The following is a 23882-nucleotide window of genomic DNA, read 5'->3' on the forward strand; positions in this document are numbered from 1 at the left end:
CCCTCCTACCTTACCTGCCTACCCACTACTTACCTAACGAGCACCACCTGGTGCACTAACCAAAATACAGTGGATGGTCCGCCCAGGTCTTTCCTAGTGTGCATAGACAGTAAACTACTATGGGTTATGTATGCCCGCAGGCCTCTTGCCTAAGCACTCCCTAGGTGCCTTCCCCTTCCCCCCTGGGAACAAATGAAACAGAATAACACAAATGTAAGTAAACAATGTCAATCATCAAAACACTGCGTCCTACTTACACACACAAGACTTACTAGTTAGCTCTCACAACAACCAACATGCTATAACCCTCAGCCATCAGCCTCCTCTCTCAGCAAGCATCTCTCTTCTGAGCAACAGAACACTGGCTTATAAAGCTTCAGAAGGAGTTGATAATTGGAGACAGCTGCGTCCTGACGAGGGGGCGGGATCAGCTCTCCAATTAGCAATGGGGGCCGACCAATCAGCTGCTTGGGGGAATTTCAGGAAGACATTTCCTGAAATTCATACATAAAAACACACAAACCACAACACAGAAACTGGGGAACGTAACAGTTTGATTTCTGCCGGGGCCACCCATACGTAAAATATATGCACACGTGACTGTAAGTTGCTTTGGATAAAAGCGTCTGCTAAATTGCATATGCAATTGAATGAAATCACAGGGGGGTGGAGGGAGCAGGATACAAGAACACCTGCTCCCTCCACCCCTCTGTGTTCTATCCATGTTGCTATTTCCCCTGTCTTTTGTTTAGTCTGGGTTAATCACATTCACACGGAGGAAGATTAGATAAAAGAGAACACTAGACTCAACGACAGAACACCTGTTTCTGTCCTGTTGGCTATTATTCACCATGACACTTGAGGTGTACTGGTAATGAACAGATCTGGACCAGTGTTGGAGCCTGACCTGGAACTCTCCTGTCTAAAGACAAAGAGAGGCTGGTTACAGATCCCATGTCAGATCCCTGGTCTTCTGTGGTTAACGGTAGTGGATGAACAGATCACTGAAGCTACGTGGAGGGATGGACTGGAAAGAGGGGGGGAGGAGGGAGTGGGAAGCGGGATGGAGCGAGCAGGTGAGAGGGATGGTGTGGGAGAAGCAGGTCAGCGATGGAGGGAGGGGATAGAAAGAGCAGGTCAGAGGGATGGAGTGAGGGAAAGTGTTGGAAGGAGGGAGTGGAAGAGGGGTGGAGGGAGCAGGTGAGAGGAATGGTGTTGGAGAAGCAGGTCAGCGATGAAGGGAGGGATGGAATCAGGGGTGGAGGGGAGGGATGAAATCACAGGAGGGGTGGAGGGAGCAGGTCACAAGAACACCTGCTCCCTCCACCCCTCTGTGTTCTATCCTCCTCAGGGAAACAGTCGCCTGGCATTTCAAGTAGAAGGAAAAGTAAAACCAAAGCCTCCGCTAACTCTGGTAACTGGCTGTCAGTGACAAATGATTAAAAAGTCCTTGATTACAATATATGGTCACAATACTTGTTGAGAGGTCTTGTTCAAGGACTGTCACCAGCAATACGTTATAGAAGTTAATATTTTGATTCAAGTATACATTGAGTGTATAAAACATTAGGAACACCTTCCAAATATTGAGTTGCACCCCCCTTTGCCCTCAGAACAGCATCAATTCGTTGTGGCATGGACTCTACAAGGTGTCAAGCCTTAGGGATCCTGGCCCATGTTGCCTCCAATGCAGTGTTGTAGTTCTTGACACACTCAAACCGGTGCTCCTGGCACCTAATACCAAACCCTGTTCAAAGGCACTTAAATGTTTTGTCTTTCCCATTCACTTTCTTAATGACACAACACAATCCATGTCTCAAGGCTTAAAAGTCCTTTAACATTTCTTCTCCCCTTCATCAACACTGGTTGAAGTGGATTTAACAGGTGACATCAGTAAGGGATCATAACTTCCTCATGGTCTGTCTGTCATGGAAAGAGAAATGTTTTCTATACAGAAATATGAGGTAACAGGCAGGAGAAATTCCCTGAGGCAGAATAAAGCCGTTGTTTTGGTGGGTTAGGGAGGATCAGGAGTGCTCAAGAGTAGTAGAGGAAGCTTTGGGGATCTCTGTGACCTTTACAGTGGCCTGAGTGTGTTGGCATCATGGCATGACTGATACAGATTGTCATAGCAGGAGAAAGCCAATTACTCTGGTCATCACGATACCCTTAGGGCCTCATTCAGTCTATTATAATACATCACAGTGAGTATTCTCTGTGCGTCGGTCTCTGGCAGCTTTGTGTTTTTGTGTATTCCTCCATGGTGTCCCCTCCAGACGAGCTTCAATACCATACAACTCTCCTTCCGTGGCCTCCAACTGCTCTTAAATGCTAGTAAAACTAAATGCATGCTCTTCAACCGGTCGCTGCCAGCGCCCGCCCGTCCAGCATCACTACTCTGTACGGTTCTAACTTAGAGTATGTGGACAGCTACAAATACCTAGATGTCTGGTTAGACTGTCAACTCTACTTCCAGACTCACATTAAGCGTCTCCAATCCAAAATCAAAAAAATCTAGAATCGGCTTCCTATTTCGCAACAAAGCATACTTCACTCATGCTGCCAAACATACCCTCGTAAAACTGACTATCCTGCCGATCCTTGACTTCGATGTCATTTACAAAATAGCCTCCAACACTCTACTCAGCAAATTAGATGCAGTCTATCACAGTGCCATCCGTTTTGTCACTAAAGCCCCATATACTACTACCCACCACTGAGACCTGTGTGCTCTCGTTGGCTGGCCCTCACTTCATATTCGTCGCCAAACCCACTGGCTCCAGGTCATCTATAAGTCTTTGCTAGATAAAGCCCCGCCTTATCTAAGCTCACTGGTCACCATAGCAGCACCCACCCATAGCACGCGCTCCAGCAGGTATATTTCACTGGTCATCACCAAAGCCAATTCCTCCATTGGCCGCCTCTCCTTCCAGTTCTCTGCTGCAAATGACTGGAACGAATTGCAAAAATCACTGAAGCTGGAGAGTCATATCTCCCTCACTAACTTTAAGCATCAACTGTCAGAGCAGCTCACAGATCACTATACCTGTAGATGGCCCATCTGTAAATAGCCCATCCAACTACCTCATCCCCATACTGTTATTTTTGCTCCTTTACACCCCAGTATCTCTACTTGCACATTCATCTTCTGCACATCTATCACTCCAGTGTTTAATTGCTAAATTGTAATTATTTCGTCACTATGACGTATTTATTGCCTTACCTCCCTAATCTTACTACATTTGCACACACTGTATATAGACTTTTCTATTGTGTTATTGACTGTACGTTTGTTTATTCCATGTGTAACTCTGTGTCGCACTGCTTTGCTTTATCTTGGCCAGGTCGCAGTTGTAAATGAGAACTTGCTCTCAACTAGCCTACCTGGTTAAATAAAGGTGAAATAAATAAATATATATATATGTGTGTGCGTGGTGTGCGTGGTGTGTGTGTGTGTGTGTGTGTGTGTGTATATCACCTTTAAAAACATATTTATATATAAGGCTGAGTGTAAATTCTACAGTCACTGGGACCCTCCTGATCCACAGCTCTTTCTGGTTCAGATGAGTGTCTCCTCTACAAAGCAGAAGGGCCGTGCCTATCAGAGAAGCACAGTGACATCCTCCTTTAGTTATCATCTTTCTCTACTTAAGACAAAGCACTTTTATTGTGGCCCTTATTACCCAGTCCTCTTGGTGTCTTATTACCCAGTCCTCTTGGTGTCCTTGAACCAGCCACAGAAATGATGAGCTGAGATCCTGGTATGGTATATCGGTGCTCTCTTGAACAGCATGGATCTAAAGAGAATGAACAGAGAATCATGGGGCCATTGTTGTTGCTGTTTCTTCACAGGAGCATCGCTGAGAGACCAGAGGGGCTGAGATCAGAGGAAGTGCCACCACAACGCCATAATGTACAAGGACTACAGATCAGGACGAGCAGCAGGTAAGAGCTCAGTGTGTCTGTGTTCGAGTTTGCATGTGGAAAGAGAGTCTGGAGGGGTGCATACACACCGCAGCCCCGGAGGCGTTCTCAGGTGCAGTGTCCAGATTTCATGGCTCTTAAGGGGATTTACTGCCAACATTCCTGCTGCACACCTGATAAGACTGTATTTGTCCCCTAGTGGAGGTTTCCTTCTATCCAGTAGAGCCTCCTCTCTGCTGCCCAACCCCCCCTGGAGCTACCCCACTATTATACTGGCTCTGCCCAACCCCCCCTGGAGCTACCCCACTATTATACTGGCTCTGCCCAACCACCCTGGAGCTACCCCCACTATTATACTGGCTCTGCCCAACCCCCCCTGGAGCTACCCCACTATTATACTGGCTCTGCCCAACCCCCCCTGGAGCTACCCCACTATCACACTGGCTCTGCCCAACCCCCCTGGAGCTACCCCACTATTATACTGGCTCTGCCCAACCCCACTGGAGCTACCCCCACTATTATACTGGCTCTGCCCAACACCCCCCTGGAGCTACCCCCACTATTATACTGGCTCTGCCCAACCCCCCCTGGAGCTACCCCACTATTACACTGGCTCTGCCCAACCCCCCCTGGAGCTACCCCCTCCGTCCTACTCTGGCTCTGGTTACCATGGCAACAGGGCCACTGGAGTCCTGTCACGTGTCTGAGATTTGTGGTCTGACTAGGGTATCTTTTTGCTATCAGTTGAAGCAGCAGACTCAAACTAACGTCGAAAAACAACCGAGTTTGTGAAAAAAACTATGTAAATAGCCAAGAAACATGAGACTTTCTAGTAAATTAGACCATATTTTATGCCTGTGCGCAGCGCCTCCAAAAATGAATATCAGCACTAAAGTCTGTGCGCTCAGCTCCCCTGCCAGGCAGTGTTGCTGTGCAAAGTGGGATATAGGATTAGTGTTTATTAATGTAATTAGCAGCTATGAAACAAAACAGCAGAAATACTTAGAAAAATGCTGCATGAGCTGTTTACAAACTCCACATGTGCTTATACTTCACTTTTGACTATTTTTATTCAGGAATGTAATGCTCACACTAAAGTCCTGCAAATTAACCACCCGCCAACGTGGCTGGTGAAATAGACATTCTTACCCGCCAATACCTAAATCTACCGGCATTTGCCAGGTGCTAATTGTATTCCCTGGTGGTGTGAGAGCATGGGGAGAGGGAATGAAAGTGTCTCTTCTCTTGCTGGGCTTTGGTAGATGAGTGTGTCAACTCCTATTATGTTCACACAGTGTGGTGCACAGGTTGGTTAGGTGATAATGAATGTACAGTCTGGTGTCTGGCCTCTAAAGGCATTGTATCTCCAGTCTCTGGTGATGTTCTCTTTTTCCTCTCTCTTCTCGTCCTCTACACTCTGCCTCAGCCTACAGCGGTCTGATCTCTATCAATATCCCACTCTCATCCTCTATCCCTCTTTCTGTCGTCTCGCTACAGCATTTTTGTAGTCCATCAGTGTGTGGTAGTATATCTTCCCTCAGCACTGCTACTCTCTGATATATATTTCATCTCTAACTGGCCTCTGTTTGTCTGTCTGTTTTTCTGGCATCCAACAAAGTCACATCTCTGTGCTTACTAACTGGAGCTAGAGAACCTTGTCCTCTCAGTGGCCTTTGACGGCATATCCACAGGCACCATTAAAGGAAGGACAGTAGAGGTATGAAGTTCAGGGCTTACCACTGTGATCATAGTATAGTAGCCTTATCAAGAAAAAACCAAGGCTAGGCCTAATATAGTGTCTAAGTTTTGTAGTGATTCATATGTTGATGTAAAGAATATTTGCTGGTCTATGGTGTGTAATGAGGATCAACCAGACACTGCACTTGACACATTTATTAAATTGCTTTTTCCAGTTACTAATAAGCAACCCACCCATTAAGAAAATGACTGTAAAAACTGTTGAATCCCCTTGGATTGATGAGGAATTGAAAAATTGTATTTAGTGAGATGGATGAGACAAATGGTATGGCAAATGAGTCTGGCTGCCCAGCTTGATTGGCAAACATACTGCAAATTAAGAAATCATTTGACTAAACTAAATAAAATAAAAAATAATCCATACTATTAAACAAAAATGAATGATAACAAAAAGCTTTGGAGCACCTTAAATTAAATGTTGGGAAAAAAGGCAAACTCGGCTCCATCATTCATTGAATCAGATGGCTCATTCGTCACAACTCACTGATATTGCCAACTACTTTAATGAGTTTTTCATTGGCAAGATAAGCGAACTGAAGTATGACATGTCAGCAACAAATGCTGACATTACACATCCAAGTATATCTGACCAAATTATGAAAGACAATTGTACTTTTGAATTCCGTAAAGTCAGTGTGGAAGAGGTGAAAAAAGTATTGTTGTCTATCAACAATGACAAGGCACCGGGGTCTGACAATCTGGATGGAAAATTACTGAAGATAATAGTATGCGATATTGCCACTCCTATTTGCCCATCTTCAATTTTAGCCTACTAGAAAGTGTGTACCCTCAGGCCTGGAGGGAAGCTAAAGCCCACGGTAGCTGTTTAGGCCCCTTTATTTTTTAAATCTTTACTAACGACATGCCTCTGGCTTTGAGTAAAGTGTGTCTATTGTATGCAGATGACTCAACACTATACACGTAAGCTACTACAGCAACTGAAATGACTGCAACACTTAACAAAGAGCTGCAGTTAGTTTCGGAATGGGTAGCAAGGAATAAGTTAGTCCTAAATATTTCCAAAACTAAAAGCATTGTATTTGTGACAAATCATTCACTAAACCTCAACTGCATCTTGTAATGAATAATGTGGAAATTGAGCTAATTGAAGTCACTAAACTGCTTGGAGTAACTCTGGATTGAAAACTGTCATGGTCAAAACATATATTGATTCAACAGTAGCTAAGATGGGGAGAAGTCTGTCCATGATAAAGCTCTGCTCTGCCTTAACAAGGCAGGTACTGCAGGCCCTAGTTTTGTCGCACCTAGATTACTGTTCAGTAGTGTGGTCAGGTGCCACAAAGAGGGACTTAGGAAAATTGCAGTTGTCTCAGAGCAGCAGCACAGCTGGCCCCTAAAAGTCCTTGCAGAGCTAACATTAATGACATGCATGTCAGTCTCTCACTGCTCAAGTGGAAGAGAGATTGACTTCATCACTACTTCTTTTTGTAAGAGGTGTTGACAAGCTGTAGAATCAGATTTAAAAAGCAGGTAAAAATACACCTTATGGAACAACGGATACTGTGAAGACACACAAAAGGTACAGACATGTACATAACAGTACATTGTGGTATTGTTGTATGGTGGTATTGAACATTTTGTATTGTAGACATGTAGTGGTGTAAAGTTATAAGATGTACTGTTATCTTTTGTTTTATATGTAATGTAAGTGCTTTAATATGTTTGGACCCCAGGAAGAGTAGCTGCTAATGGGGATCCCTAATAAATACAAACTACATTCTCTTAATTGGTGAGTGTCAGGTGCAGGGCAGGTGGTGGTGGTGGTGGGCTGGATATGCATTGACTTAATAGTTTCCTCAAGTTTTGACTGGAATTAGAATGCTCTGAGATGAGAACAAGGTCACCAGGACCTTGCTTAACCTCTCTGGTATCATTGGGACGCTAGCGTCCCGCCTCGACAACAGCCAGTGAAAATGTAGGGCGCCAAATTCAAACAACAGAAATCCCATAATTAAAATTCCTCAAACATACAAGTATTATACACCATTTTAAAGATAAACTTCTTGTTAATCCAACCACAGTGTCCGATTTTAAAAAGGCTTTACGGCGAAAGCACACCATGCGATTATGTTATGACAGCACCTAGCCACAAGAAACCATACAGACATTTTACAGCTAAGGAGAGGACTCACAAAATCAGAAATGGCGATTAATGAATCACTAACCTTTGATCTTCATCTGGTGGCACTCCCAGGACTCCATGTTACACAATAAATGTTTGTTTTGTTCGATAATGTCCCTCTTTATGTCCATAAACCTCCTTTTTGTTGGTGCGTTTAGTTCAGTAATCCAAAGGCACAAAGCGCACTCTCAACATCCAGATGAAAAGTCAAAAAAGTACAATAAAAGTTTGTAGAAACATGTCAAACAATGTTTAAAATCAATCCTCAGGTTGTTTTTGTCATAAATAATCAATAATATTTCAACCGGACAAAAGCTTCGTCAATAGAAAAGGAGAAACAAGAAAGGCGCACTCCCGATCACGCGCTGGGCTCATGTCTGGATACTTGCACTGTCCACTCGTTGAAAGTGCTGTATCTCCCTCATTTTTCAGAGTAATAGCCTGAAACAATGCCTGAAGACTGGCCACATGTAGAAGAAGCCATAGAGCTCGTGAACTGGGTCCTAAGTCTTTGTATGGTGGATAGGCTTTCAATGGAAAAACAGCCTTTCAAAATAATAGCACTTCCTGGATGGATTTTCCTCAGGTTTTCGCCTGCCATATCAGTTCTGTTATACTCAGACATTATTTTAACAGTTTTGTTGTTATTTTAACAGTTTCTATCCAAATCTACCAGTTATATGCATATCCTAGCTTCTGGGCCTGAGTAGCAGGCAGTTTAATTTGGGCACACTTTTCATCCAAAATTCCGAATGCTGCTCCCTACCCTAGTGAAGTTAAATGAGTACAACTGTAAAGTTAGTGGACTACAATTTCCTTGTTGTAGGCCTACAATCTGTGTATACGCTCTTCATTGGCCTATGCTAGTGGTTGCATTTAAGACCTGGGTCGTTGGTTTTATTGATCCCAGTATCTTGTCACTTGCATGGTATTCAAAAATATTATTGTAATGTCTAAAGTCATGTAAAATGAAGTAGAATAGCAGGAAATTATTTTTGAAAAGGCTATGTCTTCAGGGCTGAGCCCCTGGTTATGAAACAGTTTGTCAGTTCTGCTGAGAGTTTTCAACACTTGACCTTGAGTCTGATTCACCAAGCAGACGCTGTTAATGTTGTTGTTTTGGGGCCAGAGTTTCTGATGCTCATCTGGGCAGATGGCACATTTGGTTCCTGGACCACAGCTAGCTGCACTTCTCTGCTGCCAAAATGCATTATAATACCCACTTGTTCTGATGGACCACTTGTGATTGTGTAATAGAGGACTTGCTGCACTCCAGTCTGCGTACTGTGTTGCACAAACACAAATAATTATATTCCCCTTCCTCTCTCTTCAGTTTTTTGGTCAATGGTGTGTTTGGATGGTGAATTTGAGCACCATGACCAGTGTGGACTGATGGTGGGGAGCCCCTGCTGTTGACTGGGGTTTAGCTATAGACTGAGGTAAAGAGGTATTCTGCACTCTGTATGAAACCTGCTACCATCAATATTCATGCTGGTGGGGACTTCCTGGAGATCAGCTTGCCTCTATCTTTCACTTAATCCAATTTACAGAATGTTGCCAAGGCTTACACCTCCCCCGTTCTCACCCAAGAAAAATGTGATTTCAGCAGAAGGTTCTGGAACACAAAACTCCACAGCCCCAGTGTCTTTTCCATGGTCCCTCTCTCCTCCCAGAGCGCATATACCAAGTATTCCACCAGGAATAACACAATCTGGTCAGTGGAGACGCTGACTTAATGAGGTGATAATCTACTAATCAGCACTCAACGAGAGGGTGAGGGTGGGAAACGGAGAGGAGGAAAAGAGAGGAGGGAGAGTGTGATACAGGGTCCAAAGGAAGGATGGGTAGTGAGAAAGAAATAGACGGACAGAGGAAGTGGTGAAAGAAGGGATGGCTCCATCCTTAGTTCTGGTTCAGATCGATGGGCAGTCTCTCCATCCACAAAGGGCAGTGGAGCTAATGAAACACTATGAATCGTTAGATCTGACATTTTCCCCTCCCGGTCTGAGCTATAATGGTACGTTTCATTGATCTCAAAATGGAGGACACCAAATACCAGCGCAGTCCTTTAAACTCTGGCAGGCTTTCTGGTGAGCAGAACCTTCAAATATCATCCACTCTGAAAGCTTTGCAGAGCAGTGATCTGACACATCTGTTTGATTGGAAAGGGCATATTAGTATAGCATTCTACACTATCTACTCTTCTGATTCCACTGTGTGCAAGGGGCATCATCAATTCTGGAATCGTTAAATGCAGACTTTACAGTATAACACAAGGCATCCGATTTACAATCTACTGAGAGGGGATATAAAGGCCTGTGGAGAAACCGAACCTTCTGTGATTTACAGCTTCTCTCTGTGTGATGGTTCAACATTTACAGAGGGACCACATTAGAGCTGCACTGTATCTATTGGAGACATCTTTGTATCCGTACCCCAGAAACCGTTTTCTTTGAGAGATTAAAAAAATAAGTCGAGGCAAATAGAGAAAATGTTCGATCAGAATAAGACGCGGTTAAAAATGTATCAACTCTTTTAGACGTTAGTGATGTGTTAGTTGAAGAGAAGGCGGAGAAAGAGAGGCCGGAGGGCGGGCTGCCTTCTAAGGAGTAGGAGTTGATCAAATAAACCCCCACTCCCCTCAATTCTGCTCGCAAACATGCAATCGTTCGACAATAAAATGGACGACTTATTGGGAATATTGAACTACCAACGGGACATTAAAAATGGTAACGTCTTATGCTCCACGGAGTCGTGGCTGAACGACGACAATATCAGCATACAGCTGGCTGGTTATACGATGTACCGGCAGGATAGAACAGCGGCTTCTGGTAAGACAAGGGGCGGCGGTCTATGTATTTTTGTAAAAAAAAACAGTTGATGCACGATATCTAAGGAAGTCTCCAGCTACTGCTTGCCTGAGGTAGAGTTTCTCATGATCAGCTGCAGACCACATTACCTAGCCAGAGAGTTCATCTATATTCTTTGTAGCTGTTTACATGCCACCACAGTCAGAGGCTGGCAATGTGATAGCATTGCAAGAGCTGTATTCCGCCATTAGCAAATAAGAAAACGCTCACCCACAGGCGGCGCGCCTAGTAGCCGAGGACTTTAATGCAGGGAAACTTAAATCCGTTTTACCTACTTTCTATCAACATGTTAAATGTGCAACCAGAGGGAAAAGAACTCTGGACCACCTATACTCCACACACAGATATGCATACAAAGCTCTCCCTCGCCCTCCATTTGGCAAATCTGACCATAATTCTATCCTCCTGATTCCTGCTTACAAGCTAAAATTTGAGGAAGCACCAGTGACTAGATCAATAAAAAAATTGTTCATTTGAAGCAGATGCTAAACTACAGGACTGTTTTGCTAGTACAGACTGGAATATGTTCCGTTATTCCTCCAATGGCATTGAGGAGTACACCACATCTGTCATTGGCTTCATCAATAAGTGCATCGATGACGTCATCCCCACAGTGACCGTACATACATACCATAAACCATGGATTACAGGCAGCATCCGCACTGAGCTAAAGGCTAGAGCTGCCGCTTTCAAGGAGCGGGACTAACCCGGAAGCTTATAAGAAATCCTGCTATGCCCTCCGACGACCCATCAACAGGCAATGTGTCAATACAGGACTAAGATGGAGTTGTACTGCGCCGGCCCTGACGCTTGTTGGATGTGGCAGGGCCTGCAAACCAATACAGACTACAAAGGGAAGCACAGCCAAGAGCTGGTATGTGACACGAGCCTACTGGACGTGCTAAACTACTTCTATGCTCGCTTCGAGGCAAATAACACTGAAACATGCATGAGAGCACCAGCTGTACCGGAAGACTGTGTGAATACGATCTCCGCAGCCGATGTAAGACAGGTTAACATTCACAAGGCCGCAGGGCCAGACGGATTACCAGGACGTGTACTGCGTCAATGCGCTGACCAACTAGCAAGTGTCTTCACTGACATTTTCAACCTCACCCTGTCCGGGTCTGTCATACCACCATAGTGCCAGTGCCAAAGAACACTAAGGTAACCTGCCTAAATGACTACTGACACGTAGCACTCACGTCTGTAGCCATGAAGTGCTTTGAAAGGCTGGTCATGGCTCACAACACCATCACACGGAAACCCTAGACCCACTCCAATTTGCATACCGCCCTACAGATCCACAGATGATGCAGTCTCTACTGCACTCCACACTGCCCTTTCCCACCAGGACAAAAGGAACACCTATGTGAGAATGCTATTCATTGACTACAGCTCAGTGTTCAACACCATAGTGCCCACAAAGCTCAGCAATAAGCTAAGGTCCCTGGGACTAAACACCTCCCTCTGCAACTGGATCCTGGACTTCCTGACGGGCTGTCCCCAGGTGGTAAGGGTAGGTGGCAACACATCCACCACGCTGATCCTCAACACAGGGACCCCTCAGGGGTGCGTGCTCAGCCCCCTCCTGTACTCCCTGTTCACTCATGACTGCACGGCCAGGCACGACTCCAACACCATCAATAAGTTTGCAGATGACCATACAGTGGTAGGCCTGATCACCGACAACAATGAGAGCCTATAGGGAGGAGGTCAGAGACCTGGCCAGGTGGTGCCAGGACAACAACCTCTCCCTCAACATGGTCAAGACAAAGGAGATGATATTGGACTACAGGAAAAAAAGGATCGAGCACGCCCCCATTCTCATCGACTGGGCTGCAGTGGAGCAGGTTGAGAGCTTCATGTTCCTTGGTGTCCACATCACCAACAAACTAACATGGTCCAAGCATACCATGACAGTAGTGAAGCGGGCATGGCAAAACCTATTCCCCCTCAGGAGACTGAAAAGATTTGGCATGGGTCCTCAGATCCTCAAAAGGTTCTACAGCTGCACCATCGAGAGCATTCTGACTGGTTGCATCACTGCCTGGTATGGCAACTGCTCGGCCTCCAACCGCAAGGCACTACAGAGGGTTGTGCGAACGGCCCAGTACGTCACTGGGGCCAAGCTTCCTGCCATCCAGGACCTCTATACCAGGCTGTGTCAGAGGAAGGCCCTAAAAATTGTCAGACTCCAGCCACCCTAGTCATAGACTGTTCTCACTGCTCCCACACGGCAAGTGGTACCAGAGCGCCAAGTCTAGGACCAAGAGGCTTCTAAACAGCTTCTACCCCCAAGCCATAAGAGTCCTGAACATCTAGTCAAATGCCTACCCAGACTATTCACATTGCCCCCCTCCCCTCTCCACACCACTCTCTGTTGTAATCTATGTATAGTCACTTTAATTAACTCAACCTACATGTACATACTACTTCAACTAACCGGTGCCCCGCACATTGACTCTGTACCGGCACCCTCCAGTGTGTGTGTGTATGTATATATATACATTTGTTACTTTTAACTCTTATTCTTATCCGTATTCTTTTTAAACTGCACTGTCAGAGGCGCATGTGACTAATACAGTTTGATTTGAGTTCGTCTTATGCTCTGAACATCTTCAATAATGAGACAAAATATCTCCATCTTAACTAAACAAGTTACTTATTGTTCAACAGGTGTCTCTTAGACGAGGTGATCAACTCTGGCTGATTTTCCAGCTCAACGATGAGGTACGGATATGGACTGGCTGATATCTCGTTGCGCTCTGCGATTTCTAATTAGATTTATGACCCAGTGGTTGAAGAGTTGGCTCACAAAATCTTTTTTTTTTGTCATGGCAGTGTCTTTTCCCCCCACATTTTTTGGGGGAGTGGAAATGTTCCAGCAAAGTGACTTTGATTTATCATACCCCTCTTTCAAGCCACCCAGTTCATTTGGCTTAAGATGATCACTAATGTACAATGCTAACCATAAAAACCAATGAAGATTTGTATTTAATCTGTTGTAGCAAAAAGGCAGATTTAGTATTTGATTTAAATGCACTTGAACCAAGAAAGCCTTTGAAAGAACATCACGGTTTGAAAAACGGATAAGCAGAAATACTGTCCCTTAGGCCTAGGGAGAAAGGAACTGAATAAGAGCGCCAACTCTTTCATTTTCTATTTGGTGACAGAATTAATTTAGTTCTGTCTGGGAAGCATTTAGTTTATTTATGACCAGTCTGTTGTGGCTAAAAACGAGGACACAGAAAAAGGGGCTGTCTGAATGAGTGTTTCAGCAGCTCCATCCAATGCAGCTACTTTTTAGATCTTACCATACTGTGACCTGTCATATAACAGTTGCAGTAACACTCCTGCTGATTGAGTCCAAGTAGTGGGCTTCTATTTAAGGATCCATAATCCTGGACCATCAGACAAAGCTAGTTAATGTCAGATTTTAAAATAGCTTTGGGTCAAGGGGCTCAACAGATTTGGCTGTCCTTTAAAACTGTCAACTGAACTCAATACCACATCTTCCTTTGTTCCTTCCAGTACATTCTCCTTGTGATTCTGAAGGCATAATACAACTTATTATAGTCATATTTACACCCTTTAATATGGATGATGAGTCACTTGCCATGCACCAATTTGACTCTTAACATTTCATCTTTAGAATTTGTTTATACATTGAGTTTTGGCTCTAATTACTTTTTGTTGCTGTGACATACAACCATACTGAAAGGGCTACTACTGACTGTAACCATACAATTTCTATATGCAGGAAATTACTCTGCAGATTGAGCAGGCAACATTACTGCTCCGCCAACAACAGACGCCTCATTTATTTCTCTAATTGGTTAAGGTTGTTTAAAAATCAATGCTGGGAATGTTTCCATGCTCATGTACACAGTCTTTGCCTCGTTCGTTTCCACTTTGGAATCCGTTTGACAGTTCTTGTGTATGGGCTGTGGGCTTTGAAATTTGTTTTTGGAAGTGCAGACAGGCTGTTGAAGATAATATTGTTTGACCCATCAAACATTTCTCAGACACTTATTTTTCATCTCAAACTTTGTAGACGAGGGGTGTCAAACAAATTGTGCTCGGGGCCACATTTGGTGATCACTGAGGTCCGGAGAGCTGCAGTGAAAATTGGTTATTGAATTGGTTATAGAGTATTGCTTCGACATCAAAATCTGGAGAGGAAAAAAAACTCCCCTGTACACTTTTTGCAACTTTTAATACTACCTGACTCTAACTTTTGTTTCTGTCTTTGAGAGATGGACACAGTAAAGAAATTAAATAAATCTTGGTCCATTTATCATTTCTACACAGTTTCGATGTGGCTTTAGGCCATGATTGACACCCCAATTCTTGTCAAATCAAGTCTTATGTCACATGCGCTGAATACAACGGGTGTAGACTTTACCATGAAATGCTTACAAGCCCTTTTCCAACAATGCAGAGTTAAAAAAAAAAATGTAATCATAATAAAAAAAAAAAAAGGAAATAGTAGCACAATACAATAACGCGACTATATACAAGGAGTACCGGTACCGAGTCAATGTGCAGGGGTATGAAGTAGAGGTACTTGTAGGTAGGGGTAAAAGTGAGTAGGTAATTAGGATAGATGATAAACAGCGTAGCAGTAGCGTGTGTGTTGGAGTATCTGTGAAGTATGTGTAGGTAGAGTCCAGTGAGTGTGCATAGAGCCGGAGCAAGAGTCCGTGCAAATAAAGTCTAACCTCTACACTCCAATTTTATTTAGGTTGTTTTGATATTTACTGTATTAAGACAAATGTAGGTATTAGTGAACCAGTTTGACTAGTTTCACTAAGCTAGGCTCTCCGAGGTGACCAAATCAACGTTCAATAATACTCCATCTCTTTACGATTGTCGTTATCTTTCCGCTGATTTCAGTGGACCCATGTGGAACTCTGATAAGACCACTCCCCTCTACGCTCATCTTCCATTACTAATGTGTTTATATGGTTTTACTCCTCGGGGGAGGAGGGGGGGTATGTTCATGTAGTATGGATTTCTGACTTCTTTTTGAAACGACAACCCAGATAGAAATGGACTTTGAATGTTTGCTCCTTTCCTTCAACCTACTACATGTTTCATTCGGAGAAAAGGGACACTTTGAGGCTCATTTGATATGAGTGCTGTCTCCATGGTGAAGAGATTCACAGGACTGAGATTAAATCATCACACTAGACTGCTCACAGTCTGCTTGGTTGTCTGCAGTATAATGGTGCATTATTTATCAGGCCTTGAGTTCTGCGCTGCATGGTGGGAGAAGCTCACAGTCCATATGAACATCACCGTTAATGACACATGACCTAACTTTGTATGCTAACAGTGGTGCCCCCAGCTGGCACTCCAAGGAACTGTCTTCGTATGACTGCACTTCCCAAGGCTGAAGATGAGGCTGAAAATGACTTGTACTGACAGAGATTATAATGAATGAATGGGCTAATCAGTGGTATTTCTATGTAAGCAGCACCAACCCATCCATCACAACACACAGGGTTGGAATAATGGATTACATGTTACTGAACAAAAAACGAATCTGTTACGTTACCAGAAAAAATATTGCCTTCAAATTACATATTCCATAGTTCAGAAAGGATGTTTGAGGGAAAAAATATTTGACGCCTTTCTCTTTTCTCAATGACATTCAAATCAGCAAAGTTTAACGTTTATTCCGCCTGAGCAAGTCTGACCAGGTCAGAGACCACTATTACACACCAAATGGAAAAGAGCAGGAATAAGCATTTTGTAGGCTACAACCCAAGCTATATCTTCTAATGGTGCGACTGCTGTCAGCATCCAAAGATTATCCAACTTGAACAAACGCTTGGAGGTGAGGACGAAAGCAGTGGTGTAGCCTGTGGACGGGGCGATACAGATATCACTTATTATAGGTATCTACATGGCGTTGATGTGAATCAAACTGCTGCTATTTGTGCCTTATATATTGTTTTGGTTGTGGATGGCTGTTCACAAATGCATATGTGTATTTTAACCCAATGGCTGAGTTGAAGTGGGGCTTTTATTGCTCAATGTAATTTGTGCTGATTCAGAAAAATGCCCATAGGCCTAACGGACACATGCTCAAGCTCACACACACACTCTTAAACTGCTGCAAATTATTGACATATCCAAGTGTCGCCAACAAAACGTAGAAAATAAGCCTATAGCAAATGCAGCATATGGTATACATTTTTCAAATGCAAATAGCACTTTTCGATAGTGTTTGAAGCACGCCGTTCCATGAGAGAAGCATTTTTAAACTCGAAGTCATGACCCCAATCAGTCCTTCATGACAGCAAAATCATAAACAACAGAGTAGGCTAGTAAATCCTTAGCTTTTGGGTTATGCTCGGGTAAATTAATTTGGCTAATCTATATTTCCATGTCCTATTCTTGAAGATCAAGGTGTATTAAATGAATTGGGATGACTGGAAATCTGAGATGTTGGTTTTTAATGTAAAGATATAGCCTAATCATGTCTAGTAGAAAGCAATGGATTAGAAGAAGCCTACATAACCAAACCATACAGTAAAATGCAACATCCATTTATGGCCAGCTATGTAAACTCTAACATTGATTTATCCTGTAATAGATTTCGTTAAATTGGTAATATTCATGTTTGTCTTCTAATGCCTCTTAAAGGGAAAGTAATCTAAAAGTAACAAAGTAATCAGATTACCTTAATGAGTTTGTGTACTCCAAAAATGTTACTTATTTACCATTTTGAACAGGTAACTAACAGATTACATTTAGAAAATAACCTACCCTACACACACTCGCTCAGTCTTCTATAGCAACTCAAGGTTGATTACTATTGTAATTGAACATGTTTTTCCATAATAAAAATGCTACTTTTAGATTTCTACAATGTAATACTCCTGGTCTAACAAAAAAACCTATGGATATCAGAACCCATGATGATTTGTCAATGGCCCTGCAGAGTCTCTTTAACTGGTCTGCCTTTGCGGACACCGACAAACTGTAGGCTACAGTATTTTGTCAGCTGTGGGAAAACGGGACTGACATATTCTTGAGCATATCACTGGTGCCCTTAGCGCACTCTCAGTAATACACCCTTGCGGGTAGCATCTGGCAGGCTATACTTTGTTCACTTGTAAACGTAGGTTACATGTATTCGGGAATGTGGTTTATATGAGTGGGAGGCTCTGCGAGCTGCAAGACCCTCCCTCATTCTCGCGCTACAGCCCAGTCTGCAGAGCGAAACGGACTGGAGAACAAACTCCCTTTCTCTCAATCCAACGGATTTATATTCTTGACGATTCGCGTTGCAGTAGGCGACGAGGGCTCACCATCTGCTGTACGGACTGTAAACAATGTTTCTCTTGCAGTATAGAGGTAAGGTCTAACGTGTGTTCATGTTGTTACAGTATTACATTATACCAGCTCTTGTCTGCTCCTCTCGCTCTGTCATGTCCGGGGAGTTTTGCCGACTTCTGTATGGCTGTTATCTCAATCGTAGAATGAATGAATGCACGTTGTTGTAGACGAATTTCGAGGAGGACTAGGTATTTGATTACTGCAGGTCCATTAAGTATATTACTGACGGAAGCAACATGCGAACATCATAACGACAGTGACCAAGAAGAGGTCTTTGCGTCACTTTGTTATTCTACCTGCTGTTCATGAGCCTAGTCGGTTTGATGAGACAAAGACTACTCCTCGTTAACATTTTTATTCACAAATTGATATAGGCCTTGCTAGATTAAATTGTGTAACCCTTCTTGTAGAATGTCTATTGATTTCATTTTTACAATGCATTTTGAATAAAGTTGACAAGCGTCCTCCCAAATGATCTATCTGTGGAACTGTTCTGAAATAGAACACTGGTCAGTTCCGTTATTGTTTTTCCGAAGACTGTTTTCTTGTTTCATTTAGTTAATGACCATGGTTGCTTTTTAAATCTGTCTTCAAAATAATACGTCACCAGTAGCGAACTGAAAATAGGCTACTGTCTTCATCTCATATCTGTTTTTGAGAATATGCCTTTGTGCGCAAAAGTCATTCAAATATTATGGTGAGCGTGTGCACTTTGCACTGGTTTCTTTCAGATGTTCTTCTCATTTATTCAATTATTTACTCATGATACATAAATAGCTGCTGGTAAATTGAACGTTTTCCTCAGTCAGTGTAATTACAGGAGAAGCAAATTAAGCCTTCTAATTAACCTGCTTCACTCTTGCGCTCTCACTCTGCTTCTTTAGACTTTTTAGCCTCTGCTGTTTCTGACCATGGAGAATTTACTCCATCTCTCACAGCCATCCAATGTTGGATAAGTGTTGGTAATTGCCGAGTTCCCTGGGCCCACCAATTCAGAGACCAGAGTGGTAAGCATACAGTATGAATGCTGAAAAGGGAAATGGTTATAAACACAACACAGCCTATGCATTTTCTGTAGGGGAATGATGCTGTGCATTAAGGATGAGTTTAGCTTTCTCCCCTAAGTCATTGACTTCACCTGACATAAGCAATATTTTGTTTCTCTGTGCCATACTTTCAATTCAGCTATGGTGACAAAATGGCTCTGGAATATTGCATACTTGCTCCCACTTTTCTTTCCATGGCCAGGGACACAAACGTCTAGTGAGCATCTGAGTGAATCAGGGCTGATTGCTCGCTTTCAACAGGGGTGACCGTGATGAAGAAAAGGTCTACCGTGCACTCTGACAGACATTTACCTTCACACTGTACAGCTCACCACTGATCATTGGAGAGGGCATCTGTAGATTCCTCATAATGGATGGAGAAGGAGAGAAATGGAGGGAGAAATATACATTTGAGGAGCAATGTTTCAGAAGGATCTTTGTGAATTGAGTTCACTGTGGCCCCAGGATAATGGTGCTGTGGAATAAATGAGGGGAACACTGAATGCAGAGAGAAACCTTGTAAAATGAGGACATTTGGTAGCTTTGGAAAATTGTCCTTTTTTAATGTGGAGACTGAGGTTCAGTTTTGCTAACGATTCAGCAGAAAGTAGAGCCATGGCTTTGGGGAAAGAGAATCAGCATAATGAAATCTGAGTCAGAGATAAAGAAAGCGTTTTCTCTGTGGATACCTCTAGCAGTGTGTGGGAACAGGGGTTTCAGGGGTGTTCACTGCTAAAGGGGTGTAAAGCACAGATCTGCTAACCTTGTTATGGTTCCTTCAGGAGGGCCTAGAGGCCCCAAAAAGAGATGGGCTCTTTCAGGGTTACTGAAATCCCAGATACTGAGTTGCTATAGATACAAGCCTCATTCCCTGTCAGATTTGTGGCTACTGGCTATTTGCTAGTTTTTGCCGCCATGTTATAGAGGGAGTAGTAGGATTAATGGTCTTGCCCCACTGCAAGTAGTTCATTATGAACTCTAAGGTGTTCCATCTACTCTAGTTGGTCCTTTAGGAGTCTCTACCAGATGCATCTGAGACAGAGGTGGGTTTCCACTCTAGAAAAACCCCCAAACTATACTCAGTAATCAGCGTTCCATCAAATCAGTGACCATTGTTATAATAATTGATTGTCAGAAGCAATGCCTCCTCTTTCCATCAACATCTTTATTCTATTTCCCCTAACTTCCATCTCAGCCTGATAATGGACACAGAGTGAACCCCTACCTAGAGAAGCTTTTAAACTGGCATTCCCCCCAAGGTCAAGACTTTAAAGTGTTTTAGCCTGGTGAATCTCTCTCTGCTCTTAAGACTTTGAGAGACGGTGTTCGGTCTTAGGAAACTGGTCAAGTTCATTATTTAATTGCAATGTAATGCATTTTATTGTCTGAATTTTTATTTGACATACAATTCAACCGTTATTACATCAAATTGATTACGTTAGTTACGGATAGTCAAGTGAGATGGTACTCTGTCTGAATTTGTTTATATTACTGATTAGGAAGTCTAAGCATAGAGATTTACCATATTTCCAATACTTCCCTGATCCAAAGCTCATTTGAATGCACCCGGCCTCCTATATTAGAAACCAAATAATATATCATAATAATAAGGCTGCCTTTCCACTGTTTTGCTGTAACTGAGTTTCTTGTTTTCATACAGCTCTCCTCACGGTGGACAGGTATGCAGATTTTCCACTTCTCCAGCTCTGTGGATTGGCTAATTGAAAGATGTGGTATCCAGGGCTGAGGAATGGTGTAACTGGTCATTGCTAATGCAACAAACCTTGCTCTGTCCCTGATAAGGAGACTCTCACTGTTTTGTGCCCTGCTGGGTAAGCGATCTGAGGACTATTTTTTATGCTGTGTTGTTTCTCCTGTCAGAGGTGATGTTTAACTACGATGTGAGTAGTTACATATCTTCTCTTCCAGTTTCAACTCCCTGTGGAAATGAGATGTAAATATGGAAACAATAAGTCAAATTCAATTTCAGCAGGTGCTGTTAAAGTAATGTTTGTTTTCTGATTTAATGGATTGAGCGTCATCCAACTAGTGTGGAGATAGCATCACAATCCTTGGACTACCCACCTACTGCTCAGTAGCCTACACTCAACATATCACAGTGAACTTATATGGCCTTCCAGAAACCATCATCAAAATACCAATTTCCAAGCATCATAGCAAAGTTTCAAAGCACCCAATGGGAAAAATGTGTGTTGGTTTCAGTAATACATTTTTACTGGACACTTCATTTGTTTTTCAAGTTCTTGTTTCTCGAGGGATGCCAGACCATATATTGTTGTGGTGATATCAACCATTGAACCCTTCCCCATCTGTTGAGCCGATGTTGTAGATTTTGTTGTAATAACGTAATTAAGATTTTATCAATGCCTCACCAGTCTTGCTTAATCTGTTGGTTGCTGGTGTAATAGTTGTTGTTTTACTTCCTTTGTTCCGATATCTGTGTCGGGTAGAAAACCCATCTTGTTCGGCCTGATTGTTCAGCCGTGTGGGCCAGGCTATTCCAGATGAGCGATTCAGGACATAACTGGGTTTTTGTGTAACTGGAATTGGTTTAGTTGAAGGGTGTGTAGGAGTGTGTGGCAGTCAGATCCCTGAGAGCAGCAGCAGTCAGCCAGCCACTCATCTGGTCTAAAGCAGTGGAGGGAGTGGCATGTCTGTCTGGGAAGGGAACGTCTCAGGATCAACTCTGGGGCTCTGTGGAGCACAAACCACCTGATTGAGGGAGGCCTCTGTACTCAAGCACTTTGAGCCTCAGATTTGGGCTCAGGTCTCTGCAGTAGGGTTAGTGGGATAGAGACGTATTGCTATTGAATAAGGCAGAATTGAGGCTGTATAGCTACAGTGTAAAACCTTACTGATGGTCTCACTGAGGAGAGGAGGATGGAGGAAGATTAACTTTTCACCAGGGAGGATCATATTCTCTGTTCTAATGGAACATCTCTGCATCTCTATTCGGATTGTAATGGTTCACCAATCCCATGGTTCGGTACTTATTGCGTTTTTGGGGTCGCGGTTCGGTTACGGTACAGCAGGAAAATGAAATGCCATCAGTAGTTAATTTTTGTTTATTTGGCAAAAGACACAAAACTCAAAAACACCTGATTTTTAGCCCAAGTCCAGCTTCTGTGACCTTTTCTGTTGTGAAAGGGATTATGTTTGGCCTCTTAAGTAGAGGTCTTCGCGTGTCCAAAAGTATGATGTGTTCCGAAATGGACCTGTGGTTTTCCCACCCGGACCCTATATGCATACATTTATTTAATATACAGATAAACCTGGTTTGATCCAGACCTAGTCCAAGCCGAGTGAGAGAAGCAGCAGAAAATTTACTTTGTAAGCTACCTTTTTTATTAACTAGAGCTGATAAAGCGCGAGGGAGAGAGAGGTGCCACTCTAGCAGGCGGAGGGGCTTGCAGTGTCTACTCCGATATATTATAGAAAGGAGGAGTTTGGAATCCCATTGGGCAATGAATGTAGAAATGTATAATGCCCCACACAGCAGACTGTCGACCAATCACTTCACATTGTCATCCTGCATCACATGGTTTCTAAGCTAATCGACACGCAACCCTTCTCAAAGTCCGGGTGCGAGTTGAGAAACCTGCCTATTTTCCTCAAAGTATCTCATCTCTGAAACATTTTGTAGTATTGTACTTCTTGTTGACAAAATTCATGCTTATGTTGGGTTTTTGATCTAGCACCCAATTGACTCCCATTCACTCCTTAAAGGAGAGCTCTCTTTGTATCAGAATCGCCCAGAATGCCCCACACGGTCCATTGACGATTGATGGGCAATGTACACAATGGGCGTTAATACAATTCTATGGGAGTTTCCCCATCTCCTGAAAAGTACAGTGCCTTCAGAAAGTATTCAAACCCCTTGACTTATTCCACATTTTGTTGTTACAGCCTGAATTCAAAATGGATTATACCCCATAATGACACCCCCGAGTCAATACTTTGTAGAAGCACCTTTGGCAGCGATTACAGCTGTGAGTCTTTCTGTTTAACCTCTATGGGCTATGTGGGACGCAAGCGTCCCACCCCTGGTACACCCTATCAACAACAGGTGAAATATCAAGAGCGCCAAATTTGAAAACAATTAAATGTCATAATTCAAATTTCTCAAACATACAACTATCTTACACCCTTTGAAAGATAAACATCTCCTTAATCTAACCACGTTGTCCGATTTCAAAAAGGCTTTACGGCGAAAGCATAAAGTTAGATTATGTTAGGACAGTACATTGAAAATAGCTGTGTGTAATGTTTTGTTAATGCAAAGACGCGCGTCACCAAAAGCAGAAAACCAGCTAAAATTATGCACTAACCTTTGACAATCTCCATCAGATGACACTCCTAGGACATTATGTTAGACAATACATGCGTTTTTTTCTATCAAGTTCATATTTATATCCAAAAACAGCGTTTTACTATGGCGTTGATGTTGAGGAAATCTTTTCCCTCCAATACCCCCAGTCAAATCAGCACAACAAATTAAATAATTACTATTCGAAAACATTGGTAAAATATTATATTGTCATTCAAAGAATTATAGATTTAAATCTCTTGAACGCAACCGGATTGCCAGATTTAAAAATAACCTTACTGGGAAATCACACTTTGCAATAATCTGAGCACTGCGCCCAGAAAAATACGCTTTGCGATACAGACTAACCGCCATGTTGGAGAGATCTAAAATCGAAAATACTATGTAAATAACCCATTACCTTTGATTCTCTTCATCAGATGTCACTTCCAGGAATCCCA

At 42.9% G+C, this 23882-nt stretch overlaps 1 protein-coding gene and 1 long non-coding RNA gene across 7 annotated transcripts in view; both read left to right on the plus strand.

Moving 5' to 3' along the window:
• Positions 1 to 23882, plus strand: part of LOC115169747 (ecto-NOX disulfide-thiol exchanger 2) — a 313601-nt gene that overhangs the window by 79592 nt on the left and 210127 nt on the right. For 5 of the 6 annotated variants that reach the window (XM_029725675.1, XM_029725682.1, XM_029725689.1 and 2 more), the window contains exon 3: positions 3853 to 3945. In XM_029725675.1, coding sequence (XP_029581535.1) covers positions 3912 to 3945 — 34 coding nt within the window. In that variant the 5' untranslated portion in view covers positions 3853 to 3911. Of the gene's footprint in view, positions 1 to 3852; positions 3946 to 13374; positions 13429 to 23882 lie in introns of all 6 variants that reach the window. The other variant, XM_029725696.1, reaches the window with a different exon arrangement.
• LOC115169780 (uncharacterized) lies at positions 15562 to 19760 on the plus strand. The gene is made up of 2 exons (XR_003870924.1): positions 15562 to 18066; positions 18933 to 19760. It is a non-coding gene; the product is annotated as an uncharacterized LOC115169780 (long non-coding RNA).

Source organism: Salmo trutta, chromosome 3 (genome assembly GCF_901001165.1).
Source record: "Salmo trutta chromosome 3, fSalTru1.1, whole genome shotgun sequence".
Classification (NCBI taxonomy): Eukaryota; Metazoa; Chordata; class Actinopteri; order Salmoniformes; family Salmonidae; genus Salmo; species Salmo trutta.